Here is a 22,671-nt window from a genome sequence, read left to right as displayed (position 1 = left end):
CGAACATCGCAGACGGATTGATACGCGATGTTGTCGATGCAGACGGATACATTTATCGAGTGCGCTATGAGTGAACGGTGAAAGGTGAACGGAAAATTTAGGCTCTGCTCAAACGGTGTTACAGAGATTCGACTACGAAAACCATTAATGGATAACGATGAGAACAGCAAAGAAAGAAATGTACACAAGCGAGAAGAACGACGAAAGTAAATATTAGTATACTTTTTGAAAAATTTCGACGCAACGATTCGGTTCAAGTTTCGAGAAACGTTCGAGCAGTCGAAACGATTCGGATCTCGGCCAGCGATGGCCCTCCCAAAATAAGTTACGTCCGCGTATATAATGTTTACTAAGCGCGGTTGCAAACAGGCACAAGGTTTTGCCAGGACAGCCGTGTTCGTTGACCTACATGAACGAAAACGATCCATTCCCTCGCGAAATTCTGCTGCTTTCTTCCGCGACTAAGAAACCGTTGATCCGTACATTCCGTTTTTCGGTGTTAATATCGAGGAAAATAAAATCCGACGGCTGAGCTTGTATCGGACCGTTAATATCGTTCAAAGTAAACTACCGTTGATGTCCGTTGGATCTATCGGACGCAAGTTGGTAGAGTGCCAGAATTCAGTCCCAGTCGTCGTTAACCGGACGGAAACATTCCTCTGGAATAGGGTATCGCGTCTGGTTGCGAAGCACGTTGAAACAGCTAAAGGTTCTAACAACTAACAAATATTTCTGCGACTGAAAGAAAATAGCAAAAGATGATCCGAATACGCAAAGTACTGTACTTTCTTCTTCGCAAGTTTTTATCGCGGGAACGAATACTGCATTCTTGGATGCAACCTTATCGAAACGTTACTTTTTCGCACCGTGTTTCCGTTTCCTTTGTTTCTTCTTCTGCATTTCAGTCGGAAAAAACCTCGTCCACTCTATACGAGAGCATTTTTTCGCTGTAGGCCAACGACGCAGTGTTTCTCGCGAGAACTTGAACCATTGATTGTCGCGTATGGAAAATGACTAAAGGTTACGTAATGTCATCGTACAAATTTTTATCGGCCCTTATCTTAAATACGATAGTAGCACAATGAATTACGAGATGTTAGATTGTAGATTGACGCCGTTTTTCGACTTTTTCCACTTTCGGTTATCAGCCATGTTATATCGTTCGCGAAAAAATGTACATTTATAAGCAAATGTTTAGGATGTTATGACCCCCGAATAAGAGAAAAATGATCGCAAATATAGATACAATTAGATGACGCGAGCAGGGCTCAACGTTTCGATACCGGTACCTTTGTCTCTACAAATTAATCGAGAAATTTGAAAAAAATGTCAGCGCGTATTATTGACGCGTGTGCAATTTTACGCGACTACGATAAGCCATACAAACGGTGAAAATGATTAGATAAATGCCGTATGTTTCTCTTAGCGTTGCGCGATTTGTGAGTAAACAACGATAACTTGAAATTGTTTAAGAATGTATCCACGCGATGGCACATCGAGTGATCGCGTCTTTCGTTTTTTCTTTCTCAGCTGTTAAATATTACGTGTAGTATGACATAGTATGATCGGTGTGTACTACTATATGTTTTGTTTCCTCGACAATTATTTAAATCGTTGCGTATTTGCGTCGATTCAATTGTCCAGTGTCCAGTATCAATTAAAGGATATGCCGAGGAATATTTACGATACGTAGATCGTGATTTGGTTGGTTATTGGAGCAAAACGATTCGGTAGTCAGTGATGGCTGATGCATCGTCGTGGACCCCACTTGAACGGTTTTAATCAGGCTATCGAGTTGATTTGAAATTTCAACAACGATACCGTATCGAAACGGTCGAGACCACCGATTGCAAGATTTTTTCAAGCGATTTTTCGGTTGATTCGAAATAGGATTCCTTGTACCGATCATCTACGTGTCTCGTTTGCTTTTCCCATCTCGCAAGCATCCTCTTTGTAATTTTATTTTGAAAGCTCGTTAACTCGGCCCGATGAAATTGGCGAAATTTTCGCGAGTCTCGCGTTCGTTCGCGTAACGCCGTTAAACTCGAAACTCCTGTAACCAGATTGGACGATGACCGACGTGCCGTGGATGGTTGTCGCGGCAAAGGATCGCGATCCACGCCGCTGACAAGATCCAGCGCGATTTAATCTCGTTTATTAACGCGAATTCCCTCCGTACATTCTAACGACTCGAAATTCTCGGACGAAAACGTGCTTCCGTCTACTATCCAATTATCGTCCTCCGTAATCCGAAACTCTCGTAATTTCTCGTAAATTCTTTTTTATACTTTACACGGGACGCTCGAGACGCAAAAATTGGACGGGAATCGACGAAGCTGTCGGTGGATTTTCGAAAGCCGTAAACCGCGATTGGAAATCGTGCGGGATTGTTCGCCGTGGGCGAGTCGGTTCTCTTCGAGTCTTTCCTCCGATTGCTTTATTTTTCACGATCCAACGTCTCTGTTGGTTAAACGATTCGATCCATTCTTTAAATCTTTTTGTCTAATCATTTTCCAGCTTTTGTAACTGTATTTGTGCCGTATCTTGGTGCCGATACAGAATTATTATTATTATTATTATTATTATTATTATTATTATTATTATTTTTTTTTTTTTTTTTTTTTTTTTTACAATAAATCGATATTCATCTCGAAAATTTGATCGGAATCGATGTTTCTATCGGATTTAGGAATACATACGTACATGTATGTATAGTATGTCGATAGTGTTGCGGAGCTCGTGGAAATACATATGTAGCTTCTCCGTGACAGAATTAGTTTGTGCGAAAGGATTAAGCCGTCTCGAGTCAGACATCGAGAAGAACGTGATGGCCGCGCAGCAAGCGAGGCGCGGCGAGCCGAGGCAGTGTCGCGTGACGAGACGAGATCAGATCTTTCCGTTTGTTACGAATCGGATTACAAGTTTTCTCCCTTGGAAATCTAATTCCCCTTCGATCTCTCGTGTTCCATCCTTTATTCTCTGGAACATGTTGTGCTCGAGGTCTTGACACCGCACTGCTCCTCGCGTACGTCGCGTTCTTTGTCGATTTCCTCTTATCCGATGTGTGAAATTTTCAGTAAATTCAAAGGAAAAGTAAGATTCAGGTATACCTAACTTACTACTATTTCGTTTATCCTTTTTGATTAAAAATAACGATAACCAAGAAACTTACGGAAATTGTATCTTAAGAAAGAATATTTAAAAATCTAAACGTAAATCTAGATCTAAAATTCAACGGTAGTTGCCGTTATCTCTGTTAACCGGGATACGTTTTGGTTCCGATAGTACATCGATATCGAATAGCAGATTAATTTACAACCCGATATATATCGTTGGATCATCGATCTCGCCGTATCTCCGGCAAATCCGAATATCACGGCGATTTCGCAGACGGAATTCCCAACCTCGTCAACTCCTTCACGCCACTCGATGCGTTGCCCTATCGGGATTTATTTCTGGATCGAAGGAGCTGCCCTCTTTCGAGGCCTGACGCGTTTCAAACGACTCCGATCACTCTCTTTCTTTCTCTCTCCAGTCACGGACTGGAATTATTAAAAAAATCTGAAAAAATCACAGGAGCGCAAACATGGACTAACAGACGCGTACAGAAACGTACATTCCACGTGGATTCCACGTTTATAGGTGTACGTAGAGTCATCTCGATACTCTTCGTACATCTCTCCTCTTAAAACTACCAAACGCTGACCTAAATTATGCCTGGCTGTTGACACAAGTTTTAATAAATAAAGTATAAATTATGATAGTAAATAATAAATTAGCGTTTAACGACATACACAGTATACAATTTGAAACTAGATTTGTGAAAGAGTACTAATCTTAGATTTCCGTGACTTGTTGCGCTATGCAGAATTCTGAAGCGGAGTTGGATCGTATCACGATCGATCAGTGTCCTTTTGTAGCGAAAAAGATACCACGTTGTCGGGGGGATAACCGGATTTGGCGCCGGATTACCTTTCGATAACGATAGCATCGTTGATATCGTTCCGTTTGTCCATTATTTACCGATGATTCGCGAAATTTTCACTTACGCTGAATAATATTCGGATTCGGTATTATTCGGTAGTTTCAATGATAAAAACTTTGGAGAAATTTGTCACGACAGAACCGGAGGAAATGTTTCGAACGCATTCTACCGCAGGATATTTCTGGTGTACGCGGTCGCGTGGTCAACAAAAGAAGGAAAGAGAAAGAGAATTTTAAGCCCACGCTGCGCTGCCAACATCGAAGAAGCTTCCGCGAGATTAACTTGGCAGAAAAGTAGCCGGTGCTGGCCAGACTCGCTCAAGGTTGCAGACAATCTCGTCTGTCAGGGTTCTTCTTGTTCGTGGTGTATTTAGCCTTTTGGGTGGTGCACGCGATTCTACATACAGTCGATCGTTCGAATCTCGTAAATAGGTTTTAGGCCATCGCGCATCGTTAGGAAAATATCGTACAAGAAGGTATACGATGAACACCAATTGTACCAAAACGCTACCTACGCTACTCGTATACTAGCTGTATTATTCTATATTGTATATATACACACAAACATGTAGTTGCGCAACGGTGGGAGTTTCGCAAACTCTTGAACGTACAATTTCGATTCGCAAGCATTGATAAAACTCTGCGGGAACGCACAGATATATGTATACAGAGAGAGAGAGAGAGAGAGAGAGAATGGATATTTCCGTCGAAAGTTTGTCCAAAGAGGAAAAAGGAAGGGTGAAGAACGTATCGTTTGGTTGGTAGAAGCAAATTAACGATTCATTCCGGTTCCTCGGAATCGTTTCGCAAAAACGTCGACGCGATAAATCAGCTCCCTGAACTGTGAATGAAACGCGACGCTTACGGTCGATTTTTCTTATCGCGAGCTGTTGCTTGGACGTTAATCGTGCACTCCATTTGTTCAAGGCTCCCCGCTACTAGCGTTCAATCGACATACTTGGCCCCCCCAGGCTATATGTATACCGAGGCGTTTAATAACGAGGAAACTCGTAAACGGCAACGGTCATTAAGCAGTCTCGGACGTCGTAAATCAGGAGGACACGGAGACGACGATCGTATCTATCTCGGTACTCGATGTCTAGAACGTTTAAAATTAGCTGGACGCGCGACCACCGATGTTCGTTGATTCGATCGCCTAGACGGTAGACACTGACTACGTACTGCGAAACGGAAGACGGAAGGTCGTCGGATGCGTAATCTCGTTGGTTGAAAATCAACTCGGCGCTGCCGCGCGGCTCGACGCGACCAAATTATCACTGAATCATCGTTCGCGGTCCAAACTTATCGATTTTATACCGTTATTTCTACCTAATCGAAAACATGATTGCTCGAAACCGTGGCCAAGTATATAGCTTGGTTTCCGAATCGAGCGGTGATAACGAACAACGTGTCAACGTAATCGCTCCGAAAACTCCGTTAACGGATTATTTGCCGTACCGTTGATCGATATTTTCGCGGATCGAAAGAGGATCCGCGAGATGCGTTCAGAGTTGCGGGCACAGTCCAGACGGGATCGAAATTTATGCGGGTCGCCCCAACACCGCAAAAGGATTATGCAACGCTCGCGCCGGCAACTTCGTTGGAAATTAGTTTCCGAGCTTAATGGAGTTTTGCGATTGCGAAAGGTGCCGTGGCAGACGACGACGAAAGTCGTGCCCGGAACTTTTCCTGTAACTTTGGCAATTTTTCCCATTAGACGCGATTTTTCAGCGCCGGAACGCGCAATCTCGACCAACTTATTCGAGTGAAAAAACAAAAAAAAAAACAAAGGAAATGCGATGGATATCGGCGAGCAATCCGCGAATACGTTATCGCGACAAACCCCGGCGAGGATTGTTTTCGCGGTGGAATTTGTTTCCAACGATGTTAGCCAAATTCCGAAAAGATTGGCCTGTCAACTTTTAGAAAAATTCTTTTCCCACTCTGGCTGGAGATTAACACGCTGAAGAAATCGTTGGTGGTGTTTTGTATCACGGGTTATTCAGGCTCGACTGTGTGTTGTTATGTAACGCGAAAAGAAAAACTATTGCAGTAAGTCGAGTCGTGTAAAGAGGTTTAAATCGATAGATGTTGAAGAGTCACTGGATCGAACTCACCGTTAGTCACTCGAGAGTTAGTTTTCTCTGTAAAAGGTAGGTCGCACGTGATGCATGATCGGTGTATACAGCAAGGGATGACAAAACGCTGCAAATGCATCTCCGTATCTAGTTGGTAGCTCCTTCCGGTCTCCTTCCGGCCTACTACCGGTTTCACGATCTCATCGATGATTTACGAGCTGCGGAAAAGAGCAAGGAGGAATAGGGACGTCCTCGGCACGAGAGGTCGAGCTTGCAACTTTGGAGACAATTTATCGTTGCATCGATCGTAACGTAACGAACGCGAAATTTTATAAACTGCTCGTCGAGGCAAGGCAAGGCAACGAAGGAAAAATTGGATCGTCTTCTATCGAAACGAAGAGGTCGTCGAGTTTATTGGAAAGCAGACAAATGAAATCGTAGAGTTTGCTCGTCGAACTATGATAAATAATATGAAATTTACCGCGCGTTGCCGTCCTCGGTTCTCTCTCAACGTCTCAATTTCAACCTCGAGTGCAAGAGGCACTCGCTAATAAAATACTAACATGTGAAACTAAAGGAAAATAAAGGTCGAAAGATACTCGTAGCCACGTGGCGTGGTTACTTACGGCGCTGTAACATTCTTTCTCGTTTTTCCATGACAGACGAGACGTCGGTGTCGGCGTCGGCGTCGGCGTTGGCGTCGGCGTCGACGTGCCGTACCGTATCGTGCTGTAACAAATAACAAAGAAACGTTTGATCAATGTGCAAAAGTAATAAAAGATACGGTGATCGGGGAATAAAAAGGACAGCGTCTTAGTGGCTTTCTTTCGTTTAGTTTACTCGATCGAGTCTCGTTTAGATTCCTTTCGGGCTTCGTTAGGAATTCCTAGCCTTCTATCGTCGATATAAAAGGACAGGACGAGCTTCGACGAGTACGTACAAGAGAGATTGAGCACGATTCGTATTATTATATTATCCGCTATTATATACATATACCGCGTCTTCGCGGTGAATATATTTCCTGGGAGTAATTCCATTCCAAGTACAGAATAATGAGAAAATTCAGATCCTTCCGTTAACGATTAAGCTGAAAAAGTTGAGTTAACGAATAAATCTCGGTTGAAAAATGAAAACGTTTAATTTTATTTGAAAAATGTACATGTACCTATTCACGTATAAAAGTAATACATGCGAAAGTTTCGATCACGTAGCGACTACTGGATGCTGGTAATATAAATTTCCATATTCGTTTTGACGCTCACTAGAGAAAGCCATGAACCGACGAAAACACCGAATTTAATCGGCGCGATGAAAATTCTGACCATGACAAATTTAAAGTTTTGATCGTTGCACCGGGTGCATTTTTACGCGAGAATTATTAGAATTCTACAGGCGTGTGGAATCCAGACTCGCAGTTTCAACTTGCAAAAATTGCTTTCGCTTCGAGCACATTTTTGTTCGTGTATGGGAAACTCGTGATTTTATCAACACGCTCCTCTTTTGTCTCCATTCTAACTGGAGGAACGATCAACGCGTATGTTCTGAAGAAACCCATCAAAAATACAATGAAACTTTCCCCGTCCGATTTGTTTGCGATACTTGAACACGATTCGCAGATTTCCTGGATCAATTATGTAGGAGTCTATACGAAAAATAAGGCACGGAGATTCGAGAACCCACGATCCTCGGATCCACAGTCGACCGCTTTACCTACAAGACCAATCCCGTAGCCTACGTTTCGTGTTTTTATTTGACTCCTTATTGTTGGGTATGGGAGGCGCGGACACTACAATTAATTAATTATTCAATCAACTAACACAGATTGACACAGATTACTGCTGTTTCTAATCATCGCTCAGATTGGATATCCTACATCGTAAGCGTCCGATAAGGTGGATAATGACCGAGGCAAATCGAATTTCTTGTTTCCGGATTATCGTTGCTAATTGCAGTTTACGCGAGCGAGGCTGGCATGCCGATGCCGCGCCGCGCCGCGCCACGCCACGCCGCGCCACGCCGACCCGAACAACGAGACAGACGTTTCGACTGAATCGAACGGTAACATCGTGGATCGCACGGGCAAATATTGACCTCAACAAATATAGACCAACCCGGTAATGAAAACGTCAGGCCAGCCTAATTTATCGGCGATCGTTGAACGGTGCCGGATGGTTTTTCCCCGTTCGCGCAACGCTCGTTTGCGTCCTAGCGTCAACGTGCTTTCGATTTTATCGAAAACTCGAAGAAAGTCCACGATTCCGACAAAGTTTAATAAATATTATTACAGAAATGAATGTATAAAATGTAGGAAATTATTCGGTAATTTATGCTGCTGTAACGATTTTTTATTGTTCTGATTGCAGAGTTGTTAATTAAGAATGCGCGATGACACGGCGAATTTATCAGTGGACCGCAAACCCGCGCGAGAACGCGCAGGGTATGGAAATGGAACCCCCCAGAACAAACTCTCACCGCCAGGAAAAAATATTCTCGAAGTGTAAGTACGCGACGCTTACCTTACGCTTTTTTCGCCTCTTAGTTTTTCTTTTGTTTCCTGTAATTTATCAACATGTTTCTATCGTTTGCATATACTTCCGATCCTTTAAACGATTATTCGCGAAAACGCGAGAATATGTTACATAATACATATGTACAATTATGTATAATATCATAGAAATTTATGAAATTTGAACGTTACATAACATGGTGTGCCTGTAGGATCAACGCGGATGATACGAGTAGACCGTAGGTTACACTCGCGAATGTTGATAGGTTTATCGGTGACACTTTAGTTGAACTTTTCTGAAAAGTTGGCATGTTGCGAGGAAAGAGGCGGACAGGAAGGCGGGAACGGTGGCCTATCCATTGGTGATCGATGGTTACAATGGTTCGTGATCGATGGGTTGACAAATTGCAACTTTTTCTCCCTTTTAACTCGCGTCTCGCCATCGGAACACTCGATCATTCGTAAACGATAGCGAACCGATGATGTTCGAGATTTCGCGAATCGACGCGAAAAGTGTCGTTTGCGCGATAATATCGCTCGTACGCGTACGTCGTACCGGATTATTAAATCGTTCGTAACGTCGAAAAATTGATCAGCAAAATTGACAAATTTCTATTCTATATACAATATCGTATATGTATATTCTTGTTGCATTCGAGCATTTGAAATATACTCGAGTAGAAGCTTGGCTCGTTCGTCGCCGGCACGGGCGTCGCGTTGCGTCGCGTCGCGTCTCGTCGAGGAGTATCGTGGAAGAGGATCGATCGATCAACGGATGCTGGAAATTATACCGGTATCGCGTTACAAAGCTAGCAAGCTAACAAGATCGAGCAAACTTTGTTTCAAGTACGACCCGCGAGAGTACTACGAAGCTAGAAATGGGACTGTGTTAAATTTACAACTGTACGCGCGACGTTAGTTAAACGTGCAATTAGCGACGCGGACAAACTAGAAATTTTGTCCAACGGTTTAAGAAAGCTACGCATACGATCAAACGAGTCCGCGATACGAGCAGATGTTGGATAGAAATCTAGATACGAATACAAACAAGTTAAAATATTTGTGCGCGTATTGGCGCTGGGTTAATTTAGCATTCGATTCCACGACACGTGAAACTTGTCGAACGCGTTTCGCAGAGGATGGACGAATTCGCTCGTGTAGTGCGCGCGGCGCCGGTGGCTTTGGATTCTGCTGGATAAATCGATTATTTCCTAAAAGAATATTTTTGCTGGTGTTAAACGAGAATTTTGTTAATCGGTCATCTTCAAAGGACGTAAACTTACAGATTGAATTTTATGCGTTCAACGTCAACTATCGTTTAATTGTACAATTTCAATAGTAATTCTTATCGAATAAATAAAAGATTAAGGGACGGAATGCACTGTCGACGGTGCAAAGGGACCAAGTAATCTTTAAAGTTTTTCTCTTCTTCGTGTACATGAAACTATTGTTGCAGAACGTTCTGTGTACGGTACTTTCTATATTTCATTTCAGACACACTCCAAGATGCGGAGAAGGATAAAGAGGAAACCGAGTATATGCTACAAGAGAATGGCAAACCAATGTACGAATAAAAGATTCGAAACAGAATGAAAATGTTAAATAAAAGTATATAAGAGACTAAAGTATACAGAAACACGAACACGGGATCGGGATTCTTGTAGAAAATCCTCGTCCTAGAAACCGGAAAAATCGTATAAATTTATCGTTAAACTTGCTTAATCGAGGGAATGAAAGGCGTTTTTTACGACATATCGAATAACCGACGTAAATAGCGAAAAATTGTCTTTCATCCCCTCGAAGGGTATATTTCGAGAAGAGCCCTTCCGGATCGGCGATCAGAAGTGAAGCGCTTACATACCAACAACTTTCGGCCAAATCCAATTCAAGTGGTTTTTGGACGTTTGGGTAGGCTCATGCCCATGCCCATAACTTTTACCGTACCGATCAAACTCTTACCGTAGAGAGCGCAACGGGAATTGTTGGCATGAAAGCGTTCTTACTCGCCGATAATATCCAGTTCCGAAGAAAATGACGAGTCGTGAACGATTCTATTATACATACAATATTATATAATAATATATGTATGTACATCCGGAAGTACTCTTGAACGAGTATAGATCGTTTCTCTGTGTTCCAATGGAACGGGTTAGGTTCCGGAAAGTGTACGCGTAACGGGTTCACGGGTTAATCAACGAAACAACAATTTTTTGTCGACAGTGAGTTCGTGCCACCGCAAACAAAGGAAGACGACAAGAAACCAGTCGCGCCGGAGCAAACGTTGCCACCAGTGCCTTACTTCAGACTCGTAAGTTTGGCATCGTTATTAAGTTTCCGGAACAACGTTGTTAGGTGAAGGTTGTTGCGAAAAAATTGGTTAAATCGTGACGAGGAAACCGCTTCGATTGTTTTCAGTTTCGATTTGCAACATGCGGGGAGCTGATGCTGATCTTTGGTGGCCTGATCATGGGAACTCTGACAGGCCTCTGCATCCCCATTTCGACGATTCAGTACGGTGAATTCACCACTCTGTTGGTGGATCGCAACATGAAGAATCAGACGAGCACACCGACTCTGATACTGGAGTGGTTCGGAGGTGGAAAGGTCTTGTAAGTCTCGACGCGTGCAGACACGCCTACCGAGTTTTATATTTTTAGAATTAACCGGGATTCGAGAGGAGCGACGCAACGTCGACGCCGACGCCGACGCTGACGCTGACGTCTTTTTACGTAGATGTTGTCCCTAGGCGAAAATAGATCGTGCAAGCGACCTATAGTTTTAAACTTGCATACATGAAAAATATCATATTAACGAGATTCGAAATAACGAAAAACTCGTTGTTGATGTTTAGAAGAAAAGCAACAAACCCCATTTTCGATGGTATCTCCAAACTCCGAAGCATGCTTATCTTTCTTTATCATCGTCATTATCTATATGTATTTATAGAATCGATGAATGTTTGCACGATACGCGGAACAGAATTATCATTCGAGTCACGGATATACTTAAATGTCAACAATTTCGATTGCAGAGGACCCGAGGCCACGTACGAGGAAAGAATGGCAGCGCTGTACGACGATTCGGTAGCCTTTGGCGTGTCATCCGCGGCACTCTCCACCTTTCAATTCGTTTTCGCCGTGTTCACGGTTGACTTTCTCAACATTGCGGCCTCCAGACAGATTGTTAGGGTGCGTCAAATGTTTTTACGCGCGGTTCTCAGGCAGGATATGACGTGGTACGATATCAACACGTCGACCAACTTTGCCAGCAGGATCACCGAGTAAGTATACCTCGAAACTGTTGAAAGCGACCGAGTACAGGCTGAAATCTATGCTTCGGTATTATTCATTAGACGATTTGCTCGATAGAGAATCTATCGTATAAAGGTAGGAGAAAGGTGAGCTAGCCTTGGACACGAATACAAAGATGGTGCGTGTACTATTGCGGTACATATCCTCGATACGTACGGCCAGTGGTCGTATTTTCTTACGGTGATCCTACTTGTCGAGAAATCTCGTGGCTTCGATCTCCGAGTGTGCAGATGTGCGCGCGGCATGGCAGTCGCGACTCGAGACGAGAAGCGGTTGGCGAACTTTGGGAAACGAGATCCGTTCGTCAACAGGTGGCTGCTCGCGAAACTCGAAATCTCTGCTCGATACAACAGTGTCTCTATTCGCGGTCGCCACGTGTCGCATCGCGACTCGCGTAATTATCGAAAAGTCAAGAGGGTGAGAGTTCATAACTGGCTAATTAAGACACGGCAAGAGAAACGTCGGCGTCGTCATCGTCGTCATCGTCGTCTTGCTTGCGTAACTCGTTTATTTGGAGGGGAATCTTTGTTAGAATGTAACCATTGCACAAGTGCAACCGACTGTAATTGCGTAAACGAAAGTACGATGGATCGAATATGAAACTTGATACATATAACTTGGCTCGGTGATTCGTTTCATTTTTTTTTTTATTTACAATTATCGATGTTTATCGTAAACAGAGTCTTAAATTATTCGATTCTCGCGATAAAAATGATTACTTGGATGACTATTCGGACCAGTTGAAAAGCAACGACTACTTTTCGCTGGTTGCATACTACATCTACATAGATTGTACTCGTATCCAAGTGTTTCCTGGTCGGAACAAACGGTTCAAAGGTGCCGGTTTAAAACACGATAAAGCTTACCGAAAATAATATCGCGAAATACCTACCGTATATCAGGCTACTCAGAGGATCGTCTGGCATTAGGAACGGGTTGGCTTACGTCTGGTTCGCGTTCATTTATAATAACGATTGCGTAAATCTTAGCTGTGCTTCTCTGCGAGTCACGCTAACGTTTTATTGAACCTACCGCAGTGAATCGAGACGGTAATTGTAACCGATTGCAGATGCGCTAATCGATCCTTTACAATTCGATATACTAAATTAACATATCTACTTAAAAAATCAAATATCAAATAAAATGCTCGGAGGGAGAGAGGAAATGTCGTGATTGGTATATTCGCGAGTATCGTCGAGAGAACGAATACGTGAATAGGTGATTTGATAAATCGCTTAAATCTTTAGGTACACTCGTTCGTTGGCAATACCTAAGACAATAATAGCATCGGGATTAACGTTGATTACATTCGAGTCCCAACTGTTGGGCGACAAATGTTACGATTGCTTGCAAGTTTTTATGTAACGAGATTCTCTCGTGGTGTTTGGTACATTTTAGGTAAACTTTACGCTACGAAACCGACAAAAAATTTCCAACGAGTAGGAGAATGATAAAGAATACGTTTGGCAAAGATTTTGACGTTCGACCTTCGCGTTCCTTTTATCTGCGTGATACGAGAAACAACTTTTTACGACAAACGATATGCAATGCACAGTTTAATTTTATCACACTTGTTGCATTCGTTCAAAATTTTCGAATATATGTATTTATAAAGTTGTTAACGTCGGAGGGTATAATAATTTAGTTGGATAACGAGCAAATTCCTTTGCACGATACTCGCAAAATGTATTACAACTATCGTTTGTATTTAGATTCATGCTTTACGTGTACAAGTTTTCTATTAATTGTAAACGTAAATTTGCCTTCTATTTGAAGAACATCGGGCGATTTCAAGGTGACCTTTATACGACGAGAGATAACGCAAAGTTTAATTAATTCGCTGAATGACTGCCCACGGACCGTGTTATTTTGGTCGACGACAAGTTTCGATAGAACTAGCGGCAAGTTATAGCAACGAAGCTAATTGCGTCCAACGACTTATGGCCAAGTCACTCGAGGCTTCGTTAATATTATCATATTATTTTATAACCATGAAAATCTTATTTTATTCTTTTTGTTGAAAAATCAATCAAGAATAATCGGTATTACTCTGGTAATTAAGTAAAGATTCTAATATACACTGTGTGTAGAATAAAAGAGAAGAATACGAGTTTCGTATTTCCTTCGTATACGATTCACCGGAAGCAAAAGTATCGGCGCGGCGTGTATCGTGTCCTTCTTCAAACGGAGCAACGTTTGTTCGAAGCACTTTTGTTTACCGATAAAAGCGATCAACCGAAGCGAGTTGTTCGGGAAACTCGAAACGGGAAAAAAACCGAGTAATCGACTCGCGTAATAGCATATTACGATCACTGGTAAACGTTTCCGATACGATTTTTTCTTGGTTTTGCAGAGATCTGGACAAAATGAAGGACGGTATCGGCGAGAAGCTCGGCGTCTTTACGTACCTAATGGTGTCTTTCATTTCTTCCATCGTTATATCGTTCGTTTACGGCTGGAAATTAACTCTGGTGGTGTTGAGTTGCGCCCCGATTATAGTGATAGCCACCGCAGTGGTGGCGAAAGTGCAGAGCTCGTTGACGGCTCAGGAATTGTCCGCGTACGGCCAAGCGGGAACCGTCGCCGAAGAGGTGTTGGGTGCCATCAGAACTGTAATCGCGTTTAACGGCGAACAGAAGGAGGTCCTCAGATATTCCGAGAAGCTCGTTCCCGCGGAAAAGACCGGAATAAGGCGCGGAATGTGGTCTGGAGTCGGCGGAGGCGTCATGTGGTTCATCATATACATCAGTTACGCTATAGCGTTTTGGTATGTCCCTCCAACTTTATACAATTCTTGACTTTACTTAACTTTACTTCACTTTACTTTGCTTTACTTTACTTTGCTTTACTATACTTTGCTTTGATTATACGATATGTTAGGTACGGCGTCCAGCTTATCCTGGAGGACAGACCGAAAGAGGTGAAGGAGTACACGCCCGCCGTACTGGTGATTGTGTTTTTCGGGGTGCTGGCCGGTGCTCAGAACATGGGTTTAACGTCACCTCATCTCGAGGCGTTTGCGGTCGCGAGAGGTTCGGCCGCTGCGATATTTCAGGTGCTCGATCGACAGCCAGCGATCGACAGTCTCAGCAAGGAGGGCCAAAGGCTTCAATCCGTTAACGGCGAGATCGAGTTCATAAACGTGCATTTCCAATATCCCGCCAGACGGGACGTGAAGGTACTTCAAGGTTTAAATCTGAAGATCAATCACGGCGAAACCGTCGCCCTCGTCGGAGGATCCGGTTGCGGGAAATCTACGTGTCTGCAACTCATTCAACGCCTGTACGATCCCCACAAAGGACAGGTGAGAAAAGTTACAAGTAAAACTGAGAAATTGGCCAAAATTCCTCTAGGAAGCAAAAGATGTCAGTTTTGCGCGAGCACTTTTTACTTTTTACATTTCGGTATTCTATTCTACGCGAATATTCGAGTCGTGTTCGGATCGTCTTATTATTATTGCGATATATCGCAGAGTAACGTAACTTTCCTTTTGAAATATTGTCAAACTCGTTTGGTTTGTCGTTCGATTAACATCCAATTAGAAGCAACTTTTGACCCGAGAGTAAACTGTGAAAATATTGATCCCAGGCGTGAAGAATTTCATTATTACATCTGTATTCGCGACGGTTATGCGAATTTTACGGAACAAGTTTGAAGCGTTTCTCACGGGGGAGTGCAGTACCTTCGGAGTTTTCTCGGTAGTAAAAGTTTTACGATTCTCTCGCATTCTGCATCCGTCGCAGTTTTCTCGGTCCGAAAATATTACGCCATATATTTGGCATACTGATTTCGGGGCAACTCACATTTACATTTTCCACGTGGTTGGTGCACCGGCCCCGATAAAAAGACTTGACCTGAAATTCGTTTGCACGACAAAATAGGTACTAGGATTTTCTCGATGCTCGCCCTTCTACTCGAGCCTAATAATTTCTTGCTGTTCGAATTGCGTATTAGGTTTTTTTTCCAAAATATATATGATAAAAACGTTTCGCGTACAGGTTCTGCTGGATGGCGTGGACATATCGAAACTGAACGTTCAATGGCTCCGCTCGCATATAGGCGTGGTCGGGCAAGAGCCGGTGCTCTTTGACACAACGATACGAGAGAATATCCGGTACGGAAATGACAGCGTTACCGAGGAGGAGATGATCAAAGCTGCCAAGGAGGCGAATGCTCACGACTTCATCAGCAAGCTGCCCGAGGTGAGTGCCTGAACCTTCTCCCCTATTCCGTTCGCGTTTGCTTGCTGCGAGCGGAATTTTAGTTTTCAACCTTTTATGGCATCGCAGACTGTGCGGTCGATTCGGTAATTTTTCAGAGAAGAGGAACCACGGACGTGTACGCGTTTAATACGGTCTCGATTCCTTTTCTCGTCTCGATGCCGCGATAGCTGAAATCCTGACCAACCGACGCGACCGTTCGTCTAATTAAAACCATGCCCGTGAATCGTGACGTTTCTTGAAATGTTCATCTCGATTTTTTCGCTGTTCCTATCGCTGCTAATGCGCTGCTAATGCGATTTTCGTTAAGCGCGAGGAGCGTGCGGTAACCCGAGAGGTGTGTCGCGTACTTACCTCTGTCTACCAGCTGTCTCGTTCAATTTGCTCCGCAATTATTCGGGATTCGAACCCCTGACTGGGTTGAACGTAGCCCATCGAAGACCGGTCCGTTGCAACGTGTTAACAATAGTTTCAGGTGTGACCGCCTATTCGCGTCAAACACGCTAGCAAACAGCCGATAAAACGCCTCGTTAAACCGCTCGCGAGCAAATAACAGTATCCCCTATTACGAGCGCGCCAACGATCGCGCGTATATCGTCGAATTATCGCTAGACGAGTTTGAAACTCGCGATGCGTTTTGCGTTTTGCGTTTTGCGTTTTGCGTTTACGGTGGCAGCCGTGACCAAAACAAGTGGCCAGTTTACAAGGAACGATTACGCGATGAAAAAAGGAACGTGCCAACGTTGTTCCATGTTTGATCGAATAATCGTTATTTCAAGCCGCGACAAATCTTGATAGCCTCTTCTGTGCGTGGCAATCGAACGAGTAAATGACGTGGTCTCTCTTCCGTCGATAATTATCAACAAACACGACCGCATCCGATGCGGTGACTCTTGACTGTCCACAAATTGCGACCAACTCTAGTCTTTCGGTCGATCGTTTCATTATTTTTTAGCGATCGCGTACTTTGTCTCTTTTCAAAGGAAAAACGAGAAAGAGTCTCTTTAGTCTGCCAGAATAAAAATAGTTTTGAATAAAAGAATACAGCCTGATATATGTATGTATATATGATGTATATTTTGTTGGAATGAAATTTCGTCCACGATCGAGTAGCGAGACAACAAGTTATCGCGAGAAGCTCTGTTTCAGGGTTACGACAGTCCTGTAGGAGAGAGAGGATCTCAGCTGTCCGGTGGACAGAAACAAAGAATCGCGATCGCGCGAGCGTTGGTCAGACGACCAGCGATATTGTTGCTCGACGAGGCCACATCTGCGTTGGACCTCCACAGCGAGGCGACGGTGCAGAGGGCCTTGGACGCCGCCTCGAAGGGTAGAACGACGATCGTCGTCACCCATCGACTCTCCACCATCACCAACGCCGACCGAATCGTCTTTATAAAGGAAGGACAGGTAGTCGAGCAGGGAACTCACGAGGAATTGCTCGCCCTTGGGAATCATTATTACGGATTGGTTTCCGCCGACGCTAGTGCCACCGCTAAAGGTAATCTAAATTTGTCTCGATTCGTAACGACTCATTAAACGAATCAATTATTCCTGGTTCCATTATATCGTAGTAAAATATTCAGATACGGTTTTAAACCTCGGTCCTGTGCTTTTCACGAGATCATTGTTCTTATCCGATTAGCGAAAGCAACGGCGTCAGCCGCTAAAACAGTCACGGCTGCCATACCGAAGCAGAAGCCACCACCGTTGAAGCGACAATTTTCTACGCTGTCGATGCATTCTCATCGGTTATCTCTGGCAGGCGCGTCGGAGAGCTCGATCAATCAACTAGAGGAGCACGAGAAACCGTACGACGCACCGATGATGAGGATATTCGGACTCAACAAGCCGGAATGGCCTTTCAATTTAATCGGTTAGCACACCGTGTAACAGACCAATTGAATCGTTTATCTATACACTCGGTCCTCGAGTATCCGTACGTTTGTCCCATCGTTTCGGTTATCGATCAACGACAAACAAACATGTACCGTTCAGTTCATTTCAGAGAAACTGAGTTTTGATACCCGTTTTCCTCTCAAATTCCAATATCATGTATTTTTTAAACACACGTGAAATTACCACGACGAAGATAAAATTGGTAAATTCTGTAATTTCACGTTTCACGAAACGAAGGGAAACGAGACGAAGCGAAACGAAAGGAATCGTTCGGTTTCAGGGTGTTTAGCAGCGGCAATGGTGGGCGCGTCTTTCCCGGCGTTTGCCGTCCTTTTCGGCGAAGTCTACTACGTGTTGGGTCTGGAGGACGAGGACGAGGTGCGACGAGAAACGGTAAACTTTTCGATTCTGTTCCTGGTGGTCGGAATAGTGACGGGAGTGGGCACTTTCCTCCAAATGTACATGTTTGGTTTGGCCGGCGTTCGTATGACCACGAGACTTAGGAGTATGACGTTCGAGGCGATGTTGAAGCAAGAAATGGGTTGGTACGACGAAGACACGAACAGCGTGGGTGCTCTCTGCGCCAGGTTATCTTCGGATGCTGGTGCTGTTCAAGGTGCAACGGGAACACGGGTCGGTGCTATTCTTCAAGCGTTGTCGACGCTGGTTCTCGGCATCGGATTGTCCATGTATTACACTTGGAAGATGACACTGGTCTCGGTGGTCTCGATACCACTGGTCCTAGGCGCCGTGTTCTTCGAAGCCAGAGTAATGAGTGGTCAAGGTTTGCAAGAGAAGAAAAAGATGGAGGCAGCGACGAGGATCGCGATCGAGGCGATTTCGAACATACGAACGGTGGCTAGTCTTGGCAAAGAAGAAGCGTTCTTGAAACGTTACTGCGTCGAACTGGAACACGTTGCGGAAGCGACCAGAATCAGAAACAGACTCAGAGGATTGGTGTTTTCGTGCGGTCAGACCACACCGTTTTTCGGTTACGCCTTGAGTCTGTATTACGGTGGATCCCTAGTGGCCACCGAGGGCTTGAGCTATCAAAACGTGATCAAGGTGTCCGAGGCTCTGATTTTTGGCTCTTGGATGTTGGGACAGGCGCTCGCATTTGCGCCAAACTTTAATACGGCCAAGATTTCCGCTGGAAGAATATTCCAACTCTTGGACAGGGTTCCAGAAATCTCCTCGCCACCGGACTCTGAAGACAAAGATCTCGATTGGGTGAGTCAACATTTTACACTTTTACGTTGCTAATTACGAAATTAGATCGACGATCCTCTTATTAGCCTAGTCTTGTTTATCTAGTCGATTACCACTGATTACCGCTGATTACCGCTGATTACCACTGATTATCACCTGTATCGATACAAAGTCAAACAGTCACTCTTTAACGAAACCCCACCCTCTTGGGACAGATGATGCATACCAGAACCACGCGTTCCTCGACCGTTACATAACGACTATTTAGCCAGCTATCGAATTTCTCATTATATTCTATTTATGTATCGTGCTATCAATCCTTTTCTGAAGAAAATACATGTCGTTCGATATCTTCTCGTTATTCGCGTCGCGTCGTTGGAATAAATGTCGTAAATTACTTTCTGTTATCGTATAAATAAATAAACAGTTGGTTGCGCGACAAATTTTTCCTACAATTATCAACCAAGAAGGCGCGTGTCAATTTTTATACAATATAGAAAACGTCAAGTTCAAGTTTCGTTTAAAACGAAAACTTGTATACATAGGTATCCATACAGCATGTAAATCATTCTAGTTGATGCGAATCGAATGAAAGTTGACGTACGTTTGGTTTTAGAAAGCCGAAGGTCTGATTCAATTTTCGAAAGTGGAGTTTCACTATCCAACGCGACAAGAGATGCCGATTCTGCAAGGTTTGAATCTAATAGTAAAGCCTGGCCAGATGGTCGCGTTGGTGGGCCAAAGTGGATGCGGGAAATCCACCTGCATCCAGCTGCTCCAACGACTCTACGATCCCATCTCCGGTACTGTGACGATGGACCGCCGCGACATCTCCTCGGTTTCCTTACGCAATCTCCGTTGTCAGCTCGGCGTGGTGGGTCAGGAACCTGTCCTTTTCGACAGGACGATCGCTGAGAACATCATGTACGGCGACAACTTTCGCAAAGTGCCGATGGATGAGGTCATAGAAGCCGCCAAGAAGTCGAACATCCATAGCTTCGTCAGCTCTCTACCACTAGTAAGCGCGATGCTTTTCATTCGGGAAATATAGTAGCGTAATCATATCGTCTTTCGCTATTTTACGTACGTACTTGTGTCAAAATTACGATCCGATCTCGTTGCAGGGATACGATACTAGATTAGGATCTAAGGGTACGCAGCTCTCAGGGGGGCAGAAGCAACGAATAGCGATAGCCCGAGCTCTGGTTAGAAATCCTCGAGTCTTGCTCCTCGATGAAGCCACATCTGCGCTCGACACTCAGAGCGAAAAGGTAAGCAGCCATCGAAACGACATCAACCATCCGTTACTCTCGTAGAAGCATCTCGAGCTGCAACGCACCCAACGATCTTTGTCGTTTCATCATTCATAGGATCACGCCGCGTCGCGTCACCTCGCATCGCATCGCATCGCATCGATTCTTATGTAATTCACTCGTTGACGAGATATTGATTTCGAAATTTTGATCGATAGCAATACTAAAGCTGCCTGTCTTACGTATGTATAATGGCTGAAAAGCTTCAAGAAATTACCAACTCATCTCGTTCGAGTTTACTTTGAGGGTATCGCGTTGCACTAGCTATATCATCGTATATAGGTGTCGTTGAGACGATTCCACGAGGGGCTTAATACCGACCGACCAAACAAGATTCGATTCAATCGAAAACGCGACGACGCAGAGCCGTGCTCGTTATCGTCCTCGTGAGAACTCGAACGGTCGATCGGGTTAGTGGCCTATGAAAACGTGAATCGATCGATGCGACGCGACGCGACGCGTCGCCGTAATCCTCTGTGGCCGGATCGAGCGCACTTCCTTTCCGATTTCGATCATCCGCGAAACGATCCCGTCAGACGCGTCATGGATTCATTCATTTTTTTTGTCATGTTATTGTTCTAACTGATCTACAAGTTTATTTAATTTGCAAAGCAAGTTATAAGCAATAATTTTACAAACTGTTGGTCTTTTCTAAGAGAAAATACAAATGTATTATTACGAAACATCAAATTATTGTATAATGTTTATTCGTTTAAACATTTTATTGACAGTGTTTCGTTAATATTCATCGGTCTTTATGCTTGTGCTTCGTTAAAAAGAAAAAAGAAAACCTTCCCGGCGATGTTCCATTTCTTATTTTTCTATTTTGATAGAGCGAACGACACCGACGATTATCGGGATATTTCGTTGGGAAAAACAACTAAGATGAATATTAATGAGCCCTGATGGATTTTAATGGAAAACACCGAGCAAAATAGCGCTAACCGAGATCGAGGAAAAAGAATATCGCGACAAAGGCTCGTAACGTATTACGCAATGGAACACACTTTATATGTTAATTTCCAGAAATTAAAATTCATATGTTTACGCGGCTACATCAAGATCCTGCAGCGGTCGCGATAATGAACCGTGTTACGTGGAATTATACACGTTGGGTCTGTTTGTTTAAAACGCGTCCTCGATTAACGGATCCAGCGATGTGCGCAGTTTTACAGCGATTATTCTTTTTTCTTTTTCCTTTTTCTTTACACCGTTCAATTTGTTGCAAATACCACTTTCCGAAAAGAGATACCACTCTCGAGTGAACAGCACTTTGATATTTTAGCTTTGAAAATAAAACGATGATACTATCGGTAGTCGCGTTACCATCGCGTGCTCTGAAATTGTTGTTGCGTATTTAACATCGAAAGAGGCAACGAAGAGATCCGAATGAATTGTTCACGTTGTTTGTTCGGCAGGTCGTGCAAGCGGCTTTGGACAAGGCGATGGAGGGCAGAACGTGCATCACCATAGCGCATCGGCTGGCCACTATAAGAAACGCCGACGTGATCTGCGTGCTGGAGAAAGGAAATGTCGCAGAGATGGGCACCCACGACGATCTAATAGCTGCCGACGGACTCTACGCTCATTTGCACGCTCTTCAAGAAGCCGCGATGGAGTAAAGTCGCGTCGCGTTGATGCACGTTCGAACAGTGAAATGCACGTCTCGTGATCGAAGAAAAGTAGGACAGATTTTTCGACGCATCTGGTTAGCGAGAAGAGCATGCTGCGGGAAAGCACAGAGACGTGCACGAGCTGTTTCCGAATATGTCGAGAACGGAACCATCCCCGGACCCCGGAATTCTGTGATCGAGCTTAGCGAGGAATCGTTTCTCCGAACTTGTGCCTTTGCTAAGAGATGGGCAAAATTTTCTTCACAAAGAATATTAAGATAGATTCATCGAAAAGAAATCCATTACAGGAATACAACCAATAAAAGGTCGTTCGCTTTTAATTGGTTGTCTGAAATGTGCTATACAGATCAAAGTTTTGTCCATCTCCGCCTTTGCTTGATATATTTAACGCCGCGCGCGCGCGCGCGCGTGTGTGTGTGTGTGTGTGTGCGCGCGAGAGAGAGAAAGAGAGAGAGAGAGAGAGAGGGGGGGGGGGTGATAATTCCAACAATTGAATTTCTCGATATGAATTTAAATC

At 43.9% G+C, this 22,671-nt stretch overlaps 1 protein-coding gene across 9 annotated transcripts in view; it reads left to right on the top strand.

Annotated features, from left to right (window-relative positions):
* Positions 1-22,431, top strand: part of LOC128887632 (multidrug resistance protein homolog 49) — a 40,668-nt gene extending 18,237 nt beyond the window's left edge. For 6 of the 9 annotated variants that reach the window (XM_054143736.1, XM_054143735.1, XM_054143737.1 and 3 more), the window contains 14 exons: positions 8,426-8,559; positions 10,063-10,132; positions 10,789-10,876; positions 10,984-11,177; positions 11,600-11,848; positions 14,233-14,646; positions 14,760-15,183; positions 15,878-16,081; positions 17,249-17,600; positions 17,745-17,975; positions 18,279-19,228; positions 19,824-20,225; positions 20,332-20,478; positions 21,939-22,431. In XM_054143736.1, coding sequence (XP_053999711.1) covers positions 8,448-8,559; positions 10,063-10,132; positions 10,789-10,876; positions 10,984-11,177; positions 11,600-11,848; positions 14,233-14,646; positions 14,760-15,183; positions 15,878-16,081; positions 17,249-17,600; positions 17,745-17,975; positions 18,279-19,228; positions 19,824-20,225; positions 20,332-20,478; positions 21,939-22,142 — 4,041 coding nt within the window. In that variant the 5' untranslated portion in view covers positions 8,426-8,447 and the 3' untranslated portion in view covers positions 22,143-22,431. The remainder of the gene's footprint in view (positions 1-8,425; positions 8,560-10,062; positions 10,133-10,788; positions 10,877-10,983; positions 11,178-11,599; positions 11,849-14,232; positions 14,647-14,759; positions 15,184-15,877; positions 16,082-17,248; positions 17,601-17,744; positions 17,976-18,278; positions 19,229-19,823; positions 20,226-20,331; positions 20,479-21,938) is intronic. The other 3 variants (XM_054143741.1, XM_054143742.1, XM_054143743.1) reach the window with 1 other exon arrangement.
* Positions 22,432-22,671: the final 240 nt, after the last annotated feature.

The sequence above is a fragment of the Hylaeus anthracinus genome, unplaced genomic scaffold (genome assembly GCF_026225885.1).
Source record: "Hylaeus anthracinus isolate JK02 unplaced genomic scaffold, UHH_iyHylAnth1.0_haploid 11989, whole genome shotgun sequence".
NCBI lineage: Eukaryota > Metazoa > Arthropoda > Insecta > Hymenoptera > Colletidae > Hylaeus > Hylaeus anthracinus.
This window is presented reverse-complemented; position numbering and strand designations above follow the sequence as displayed.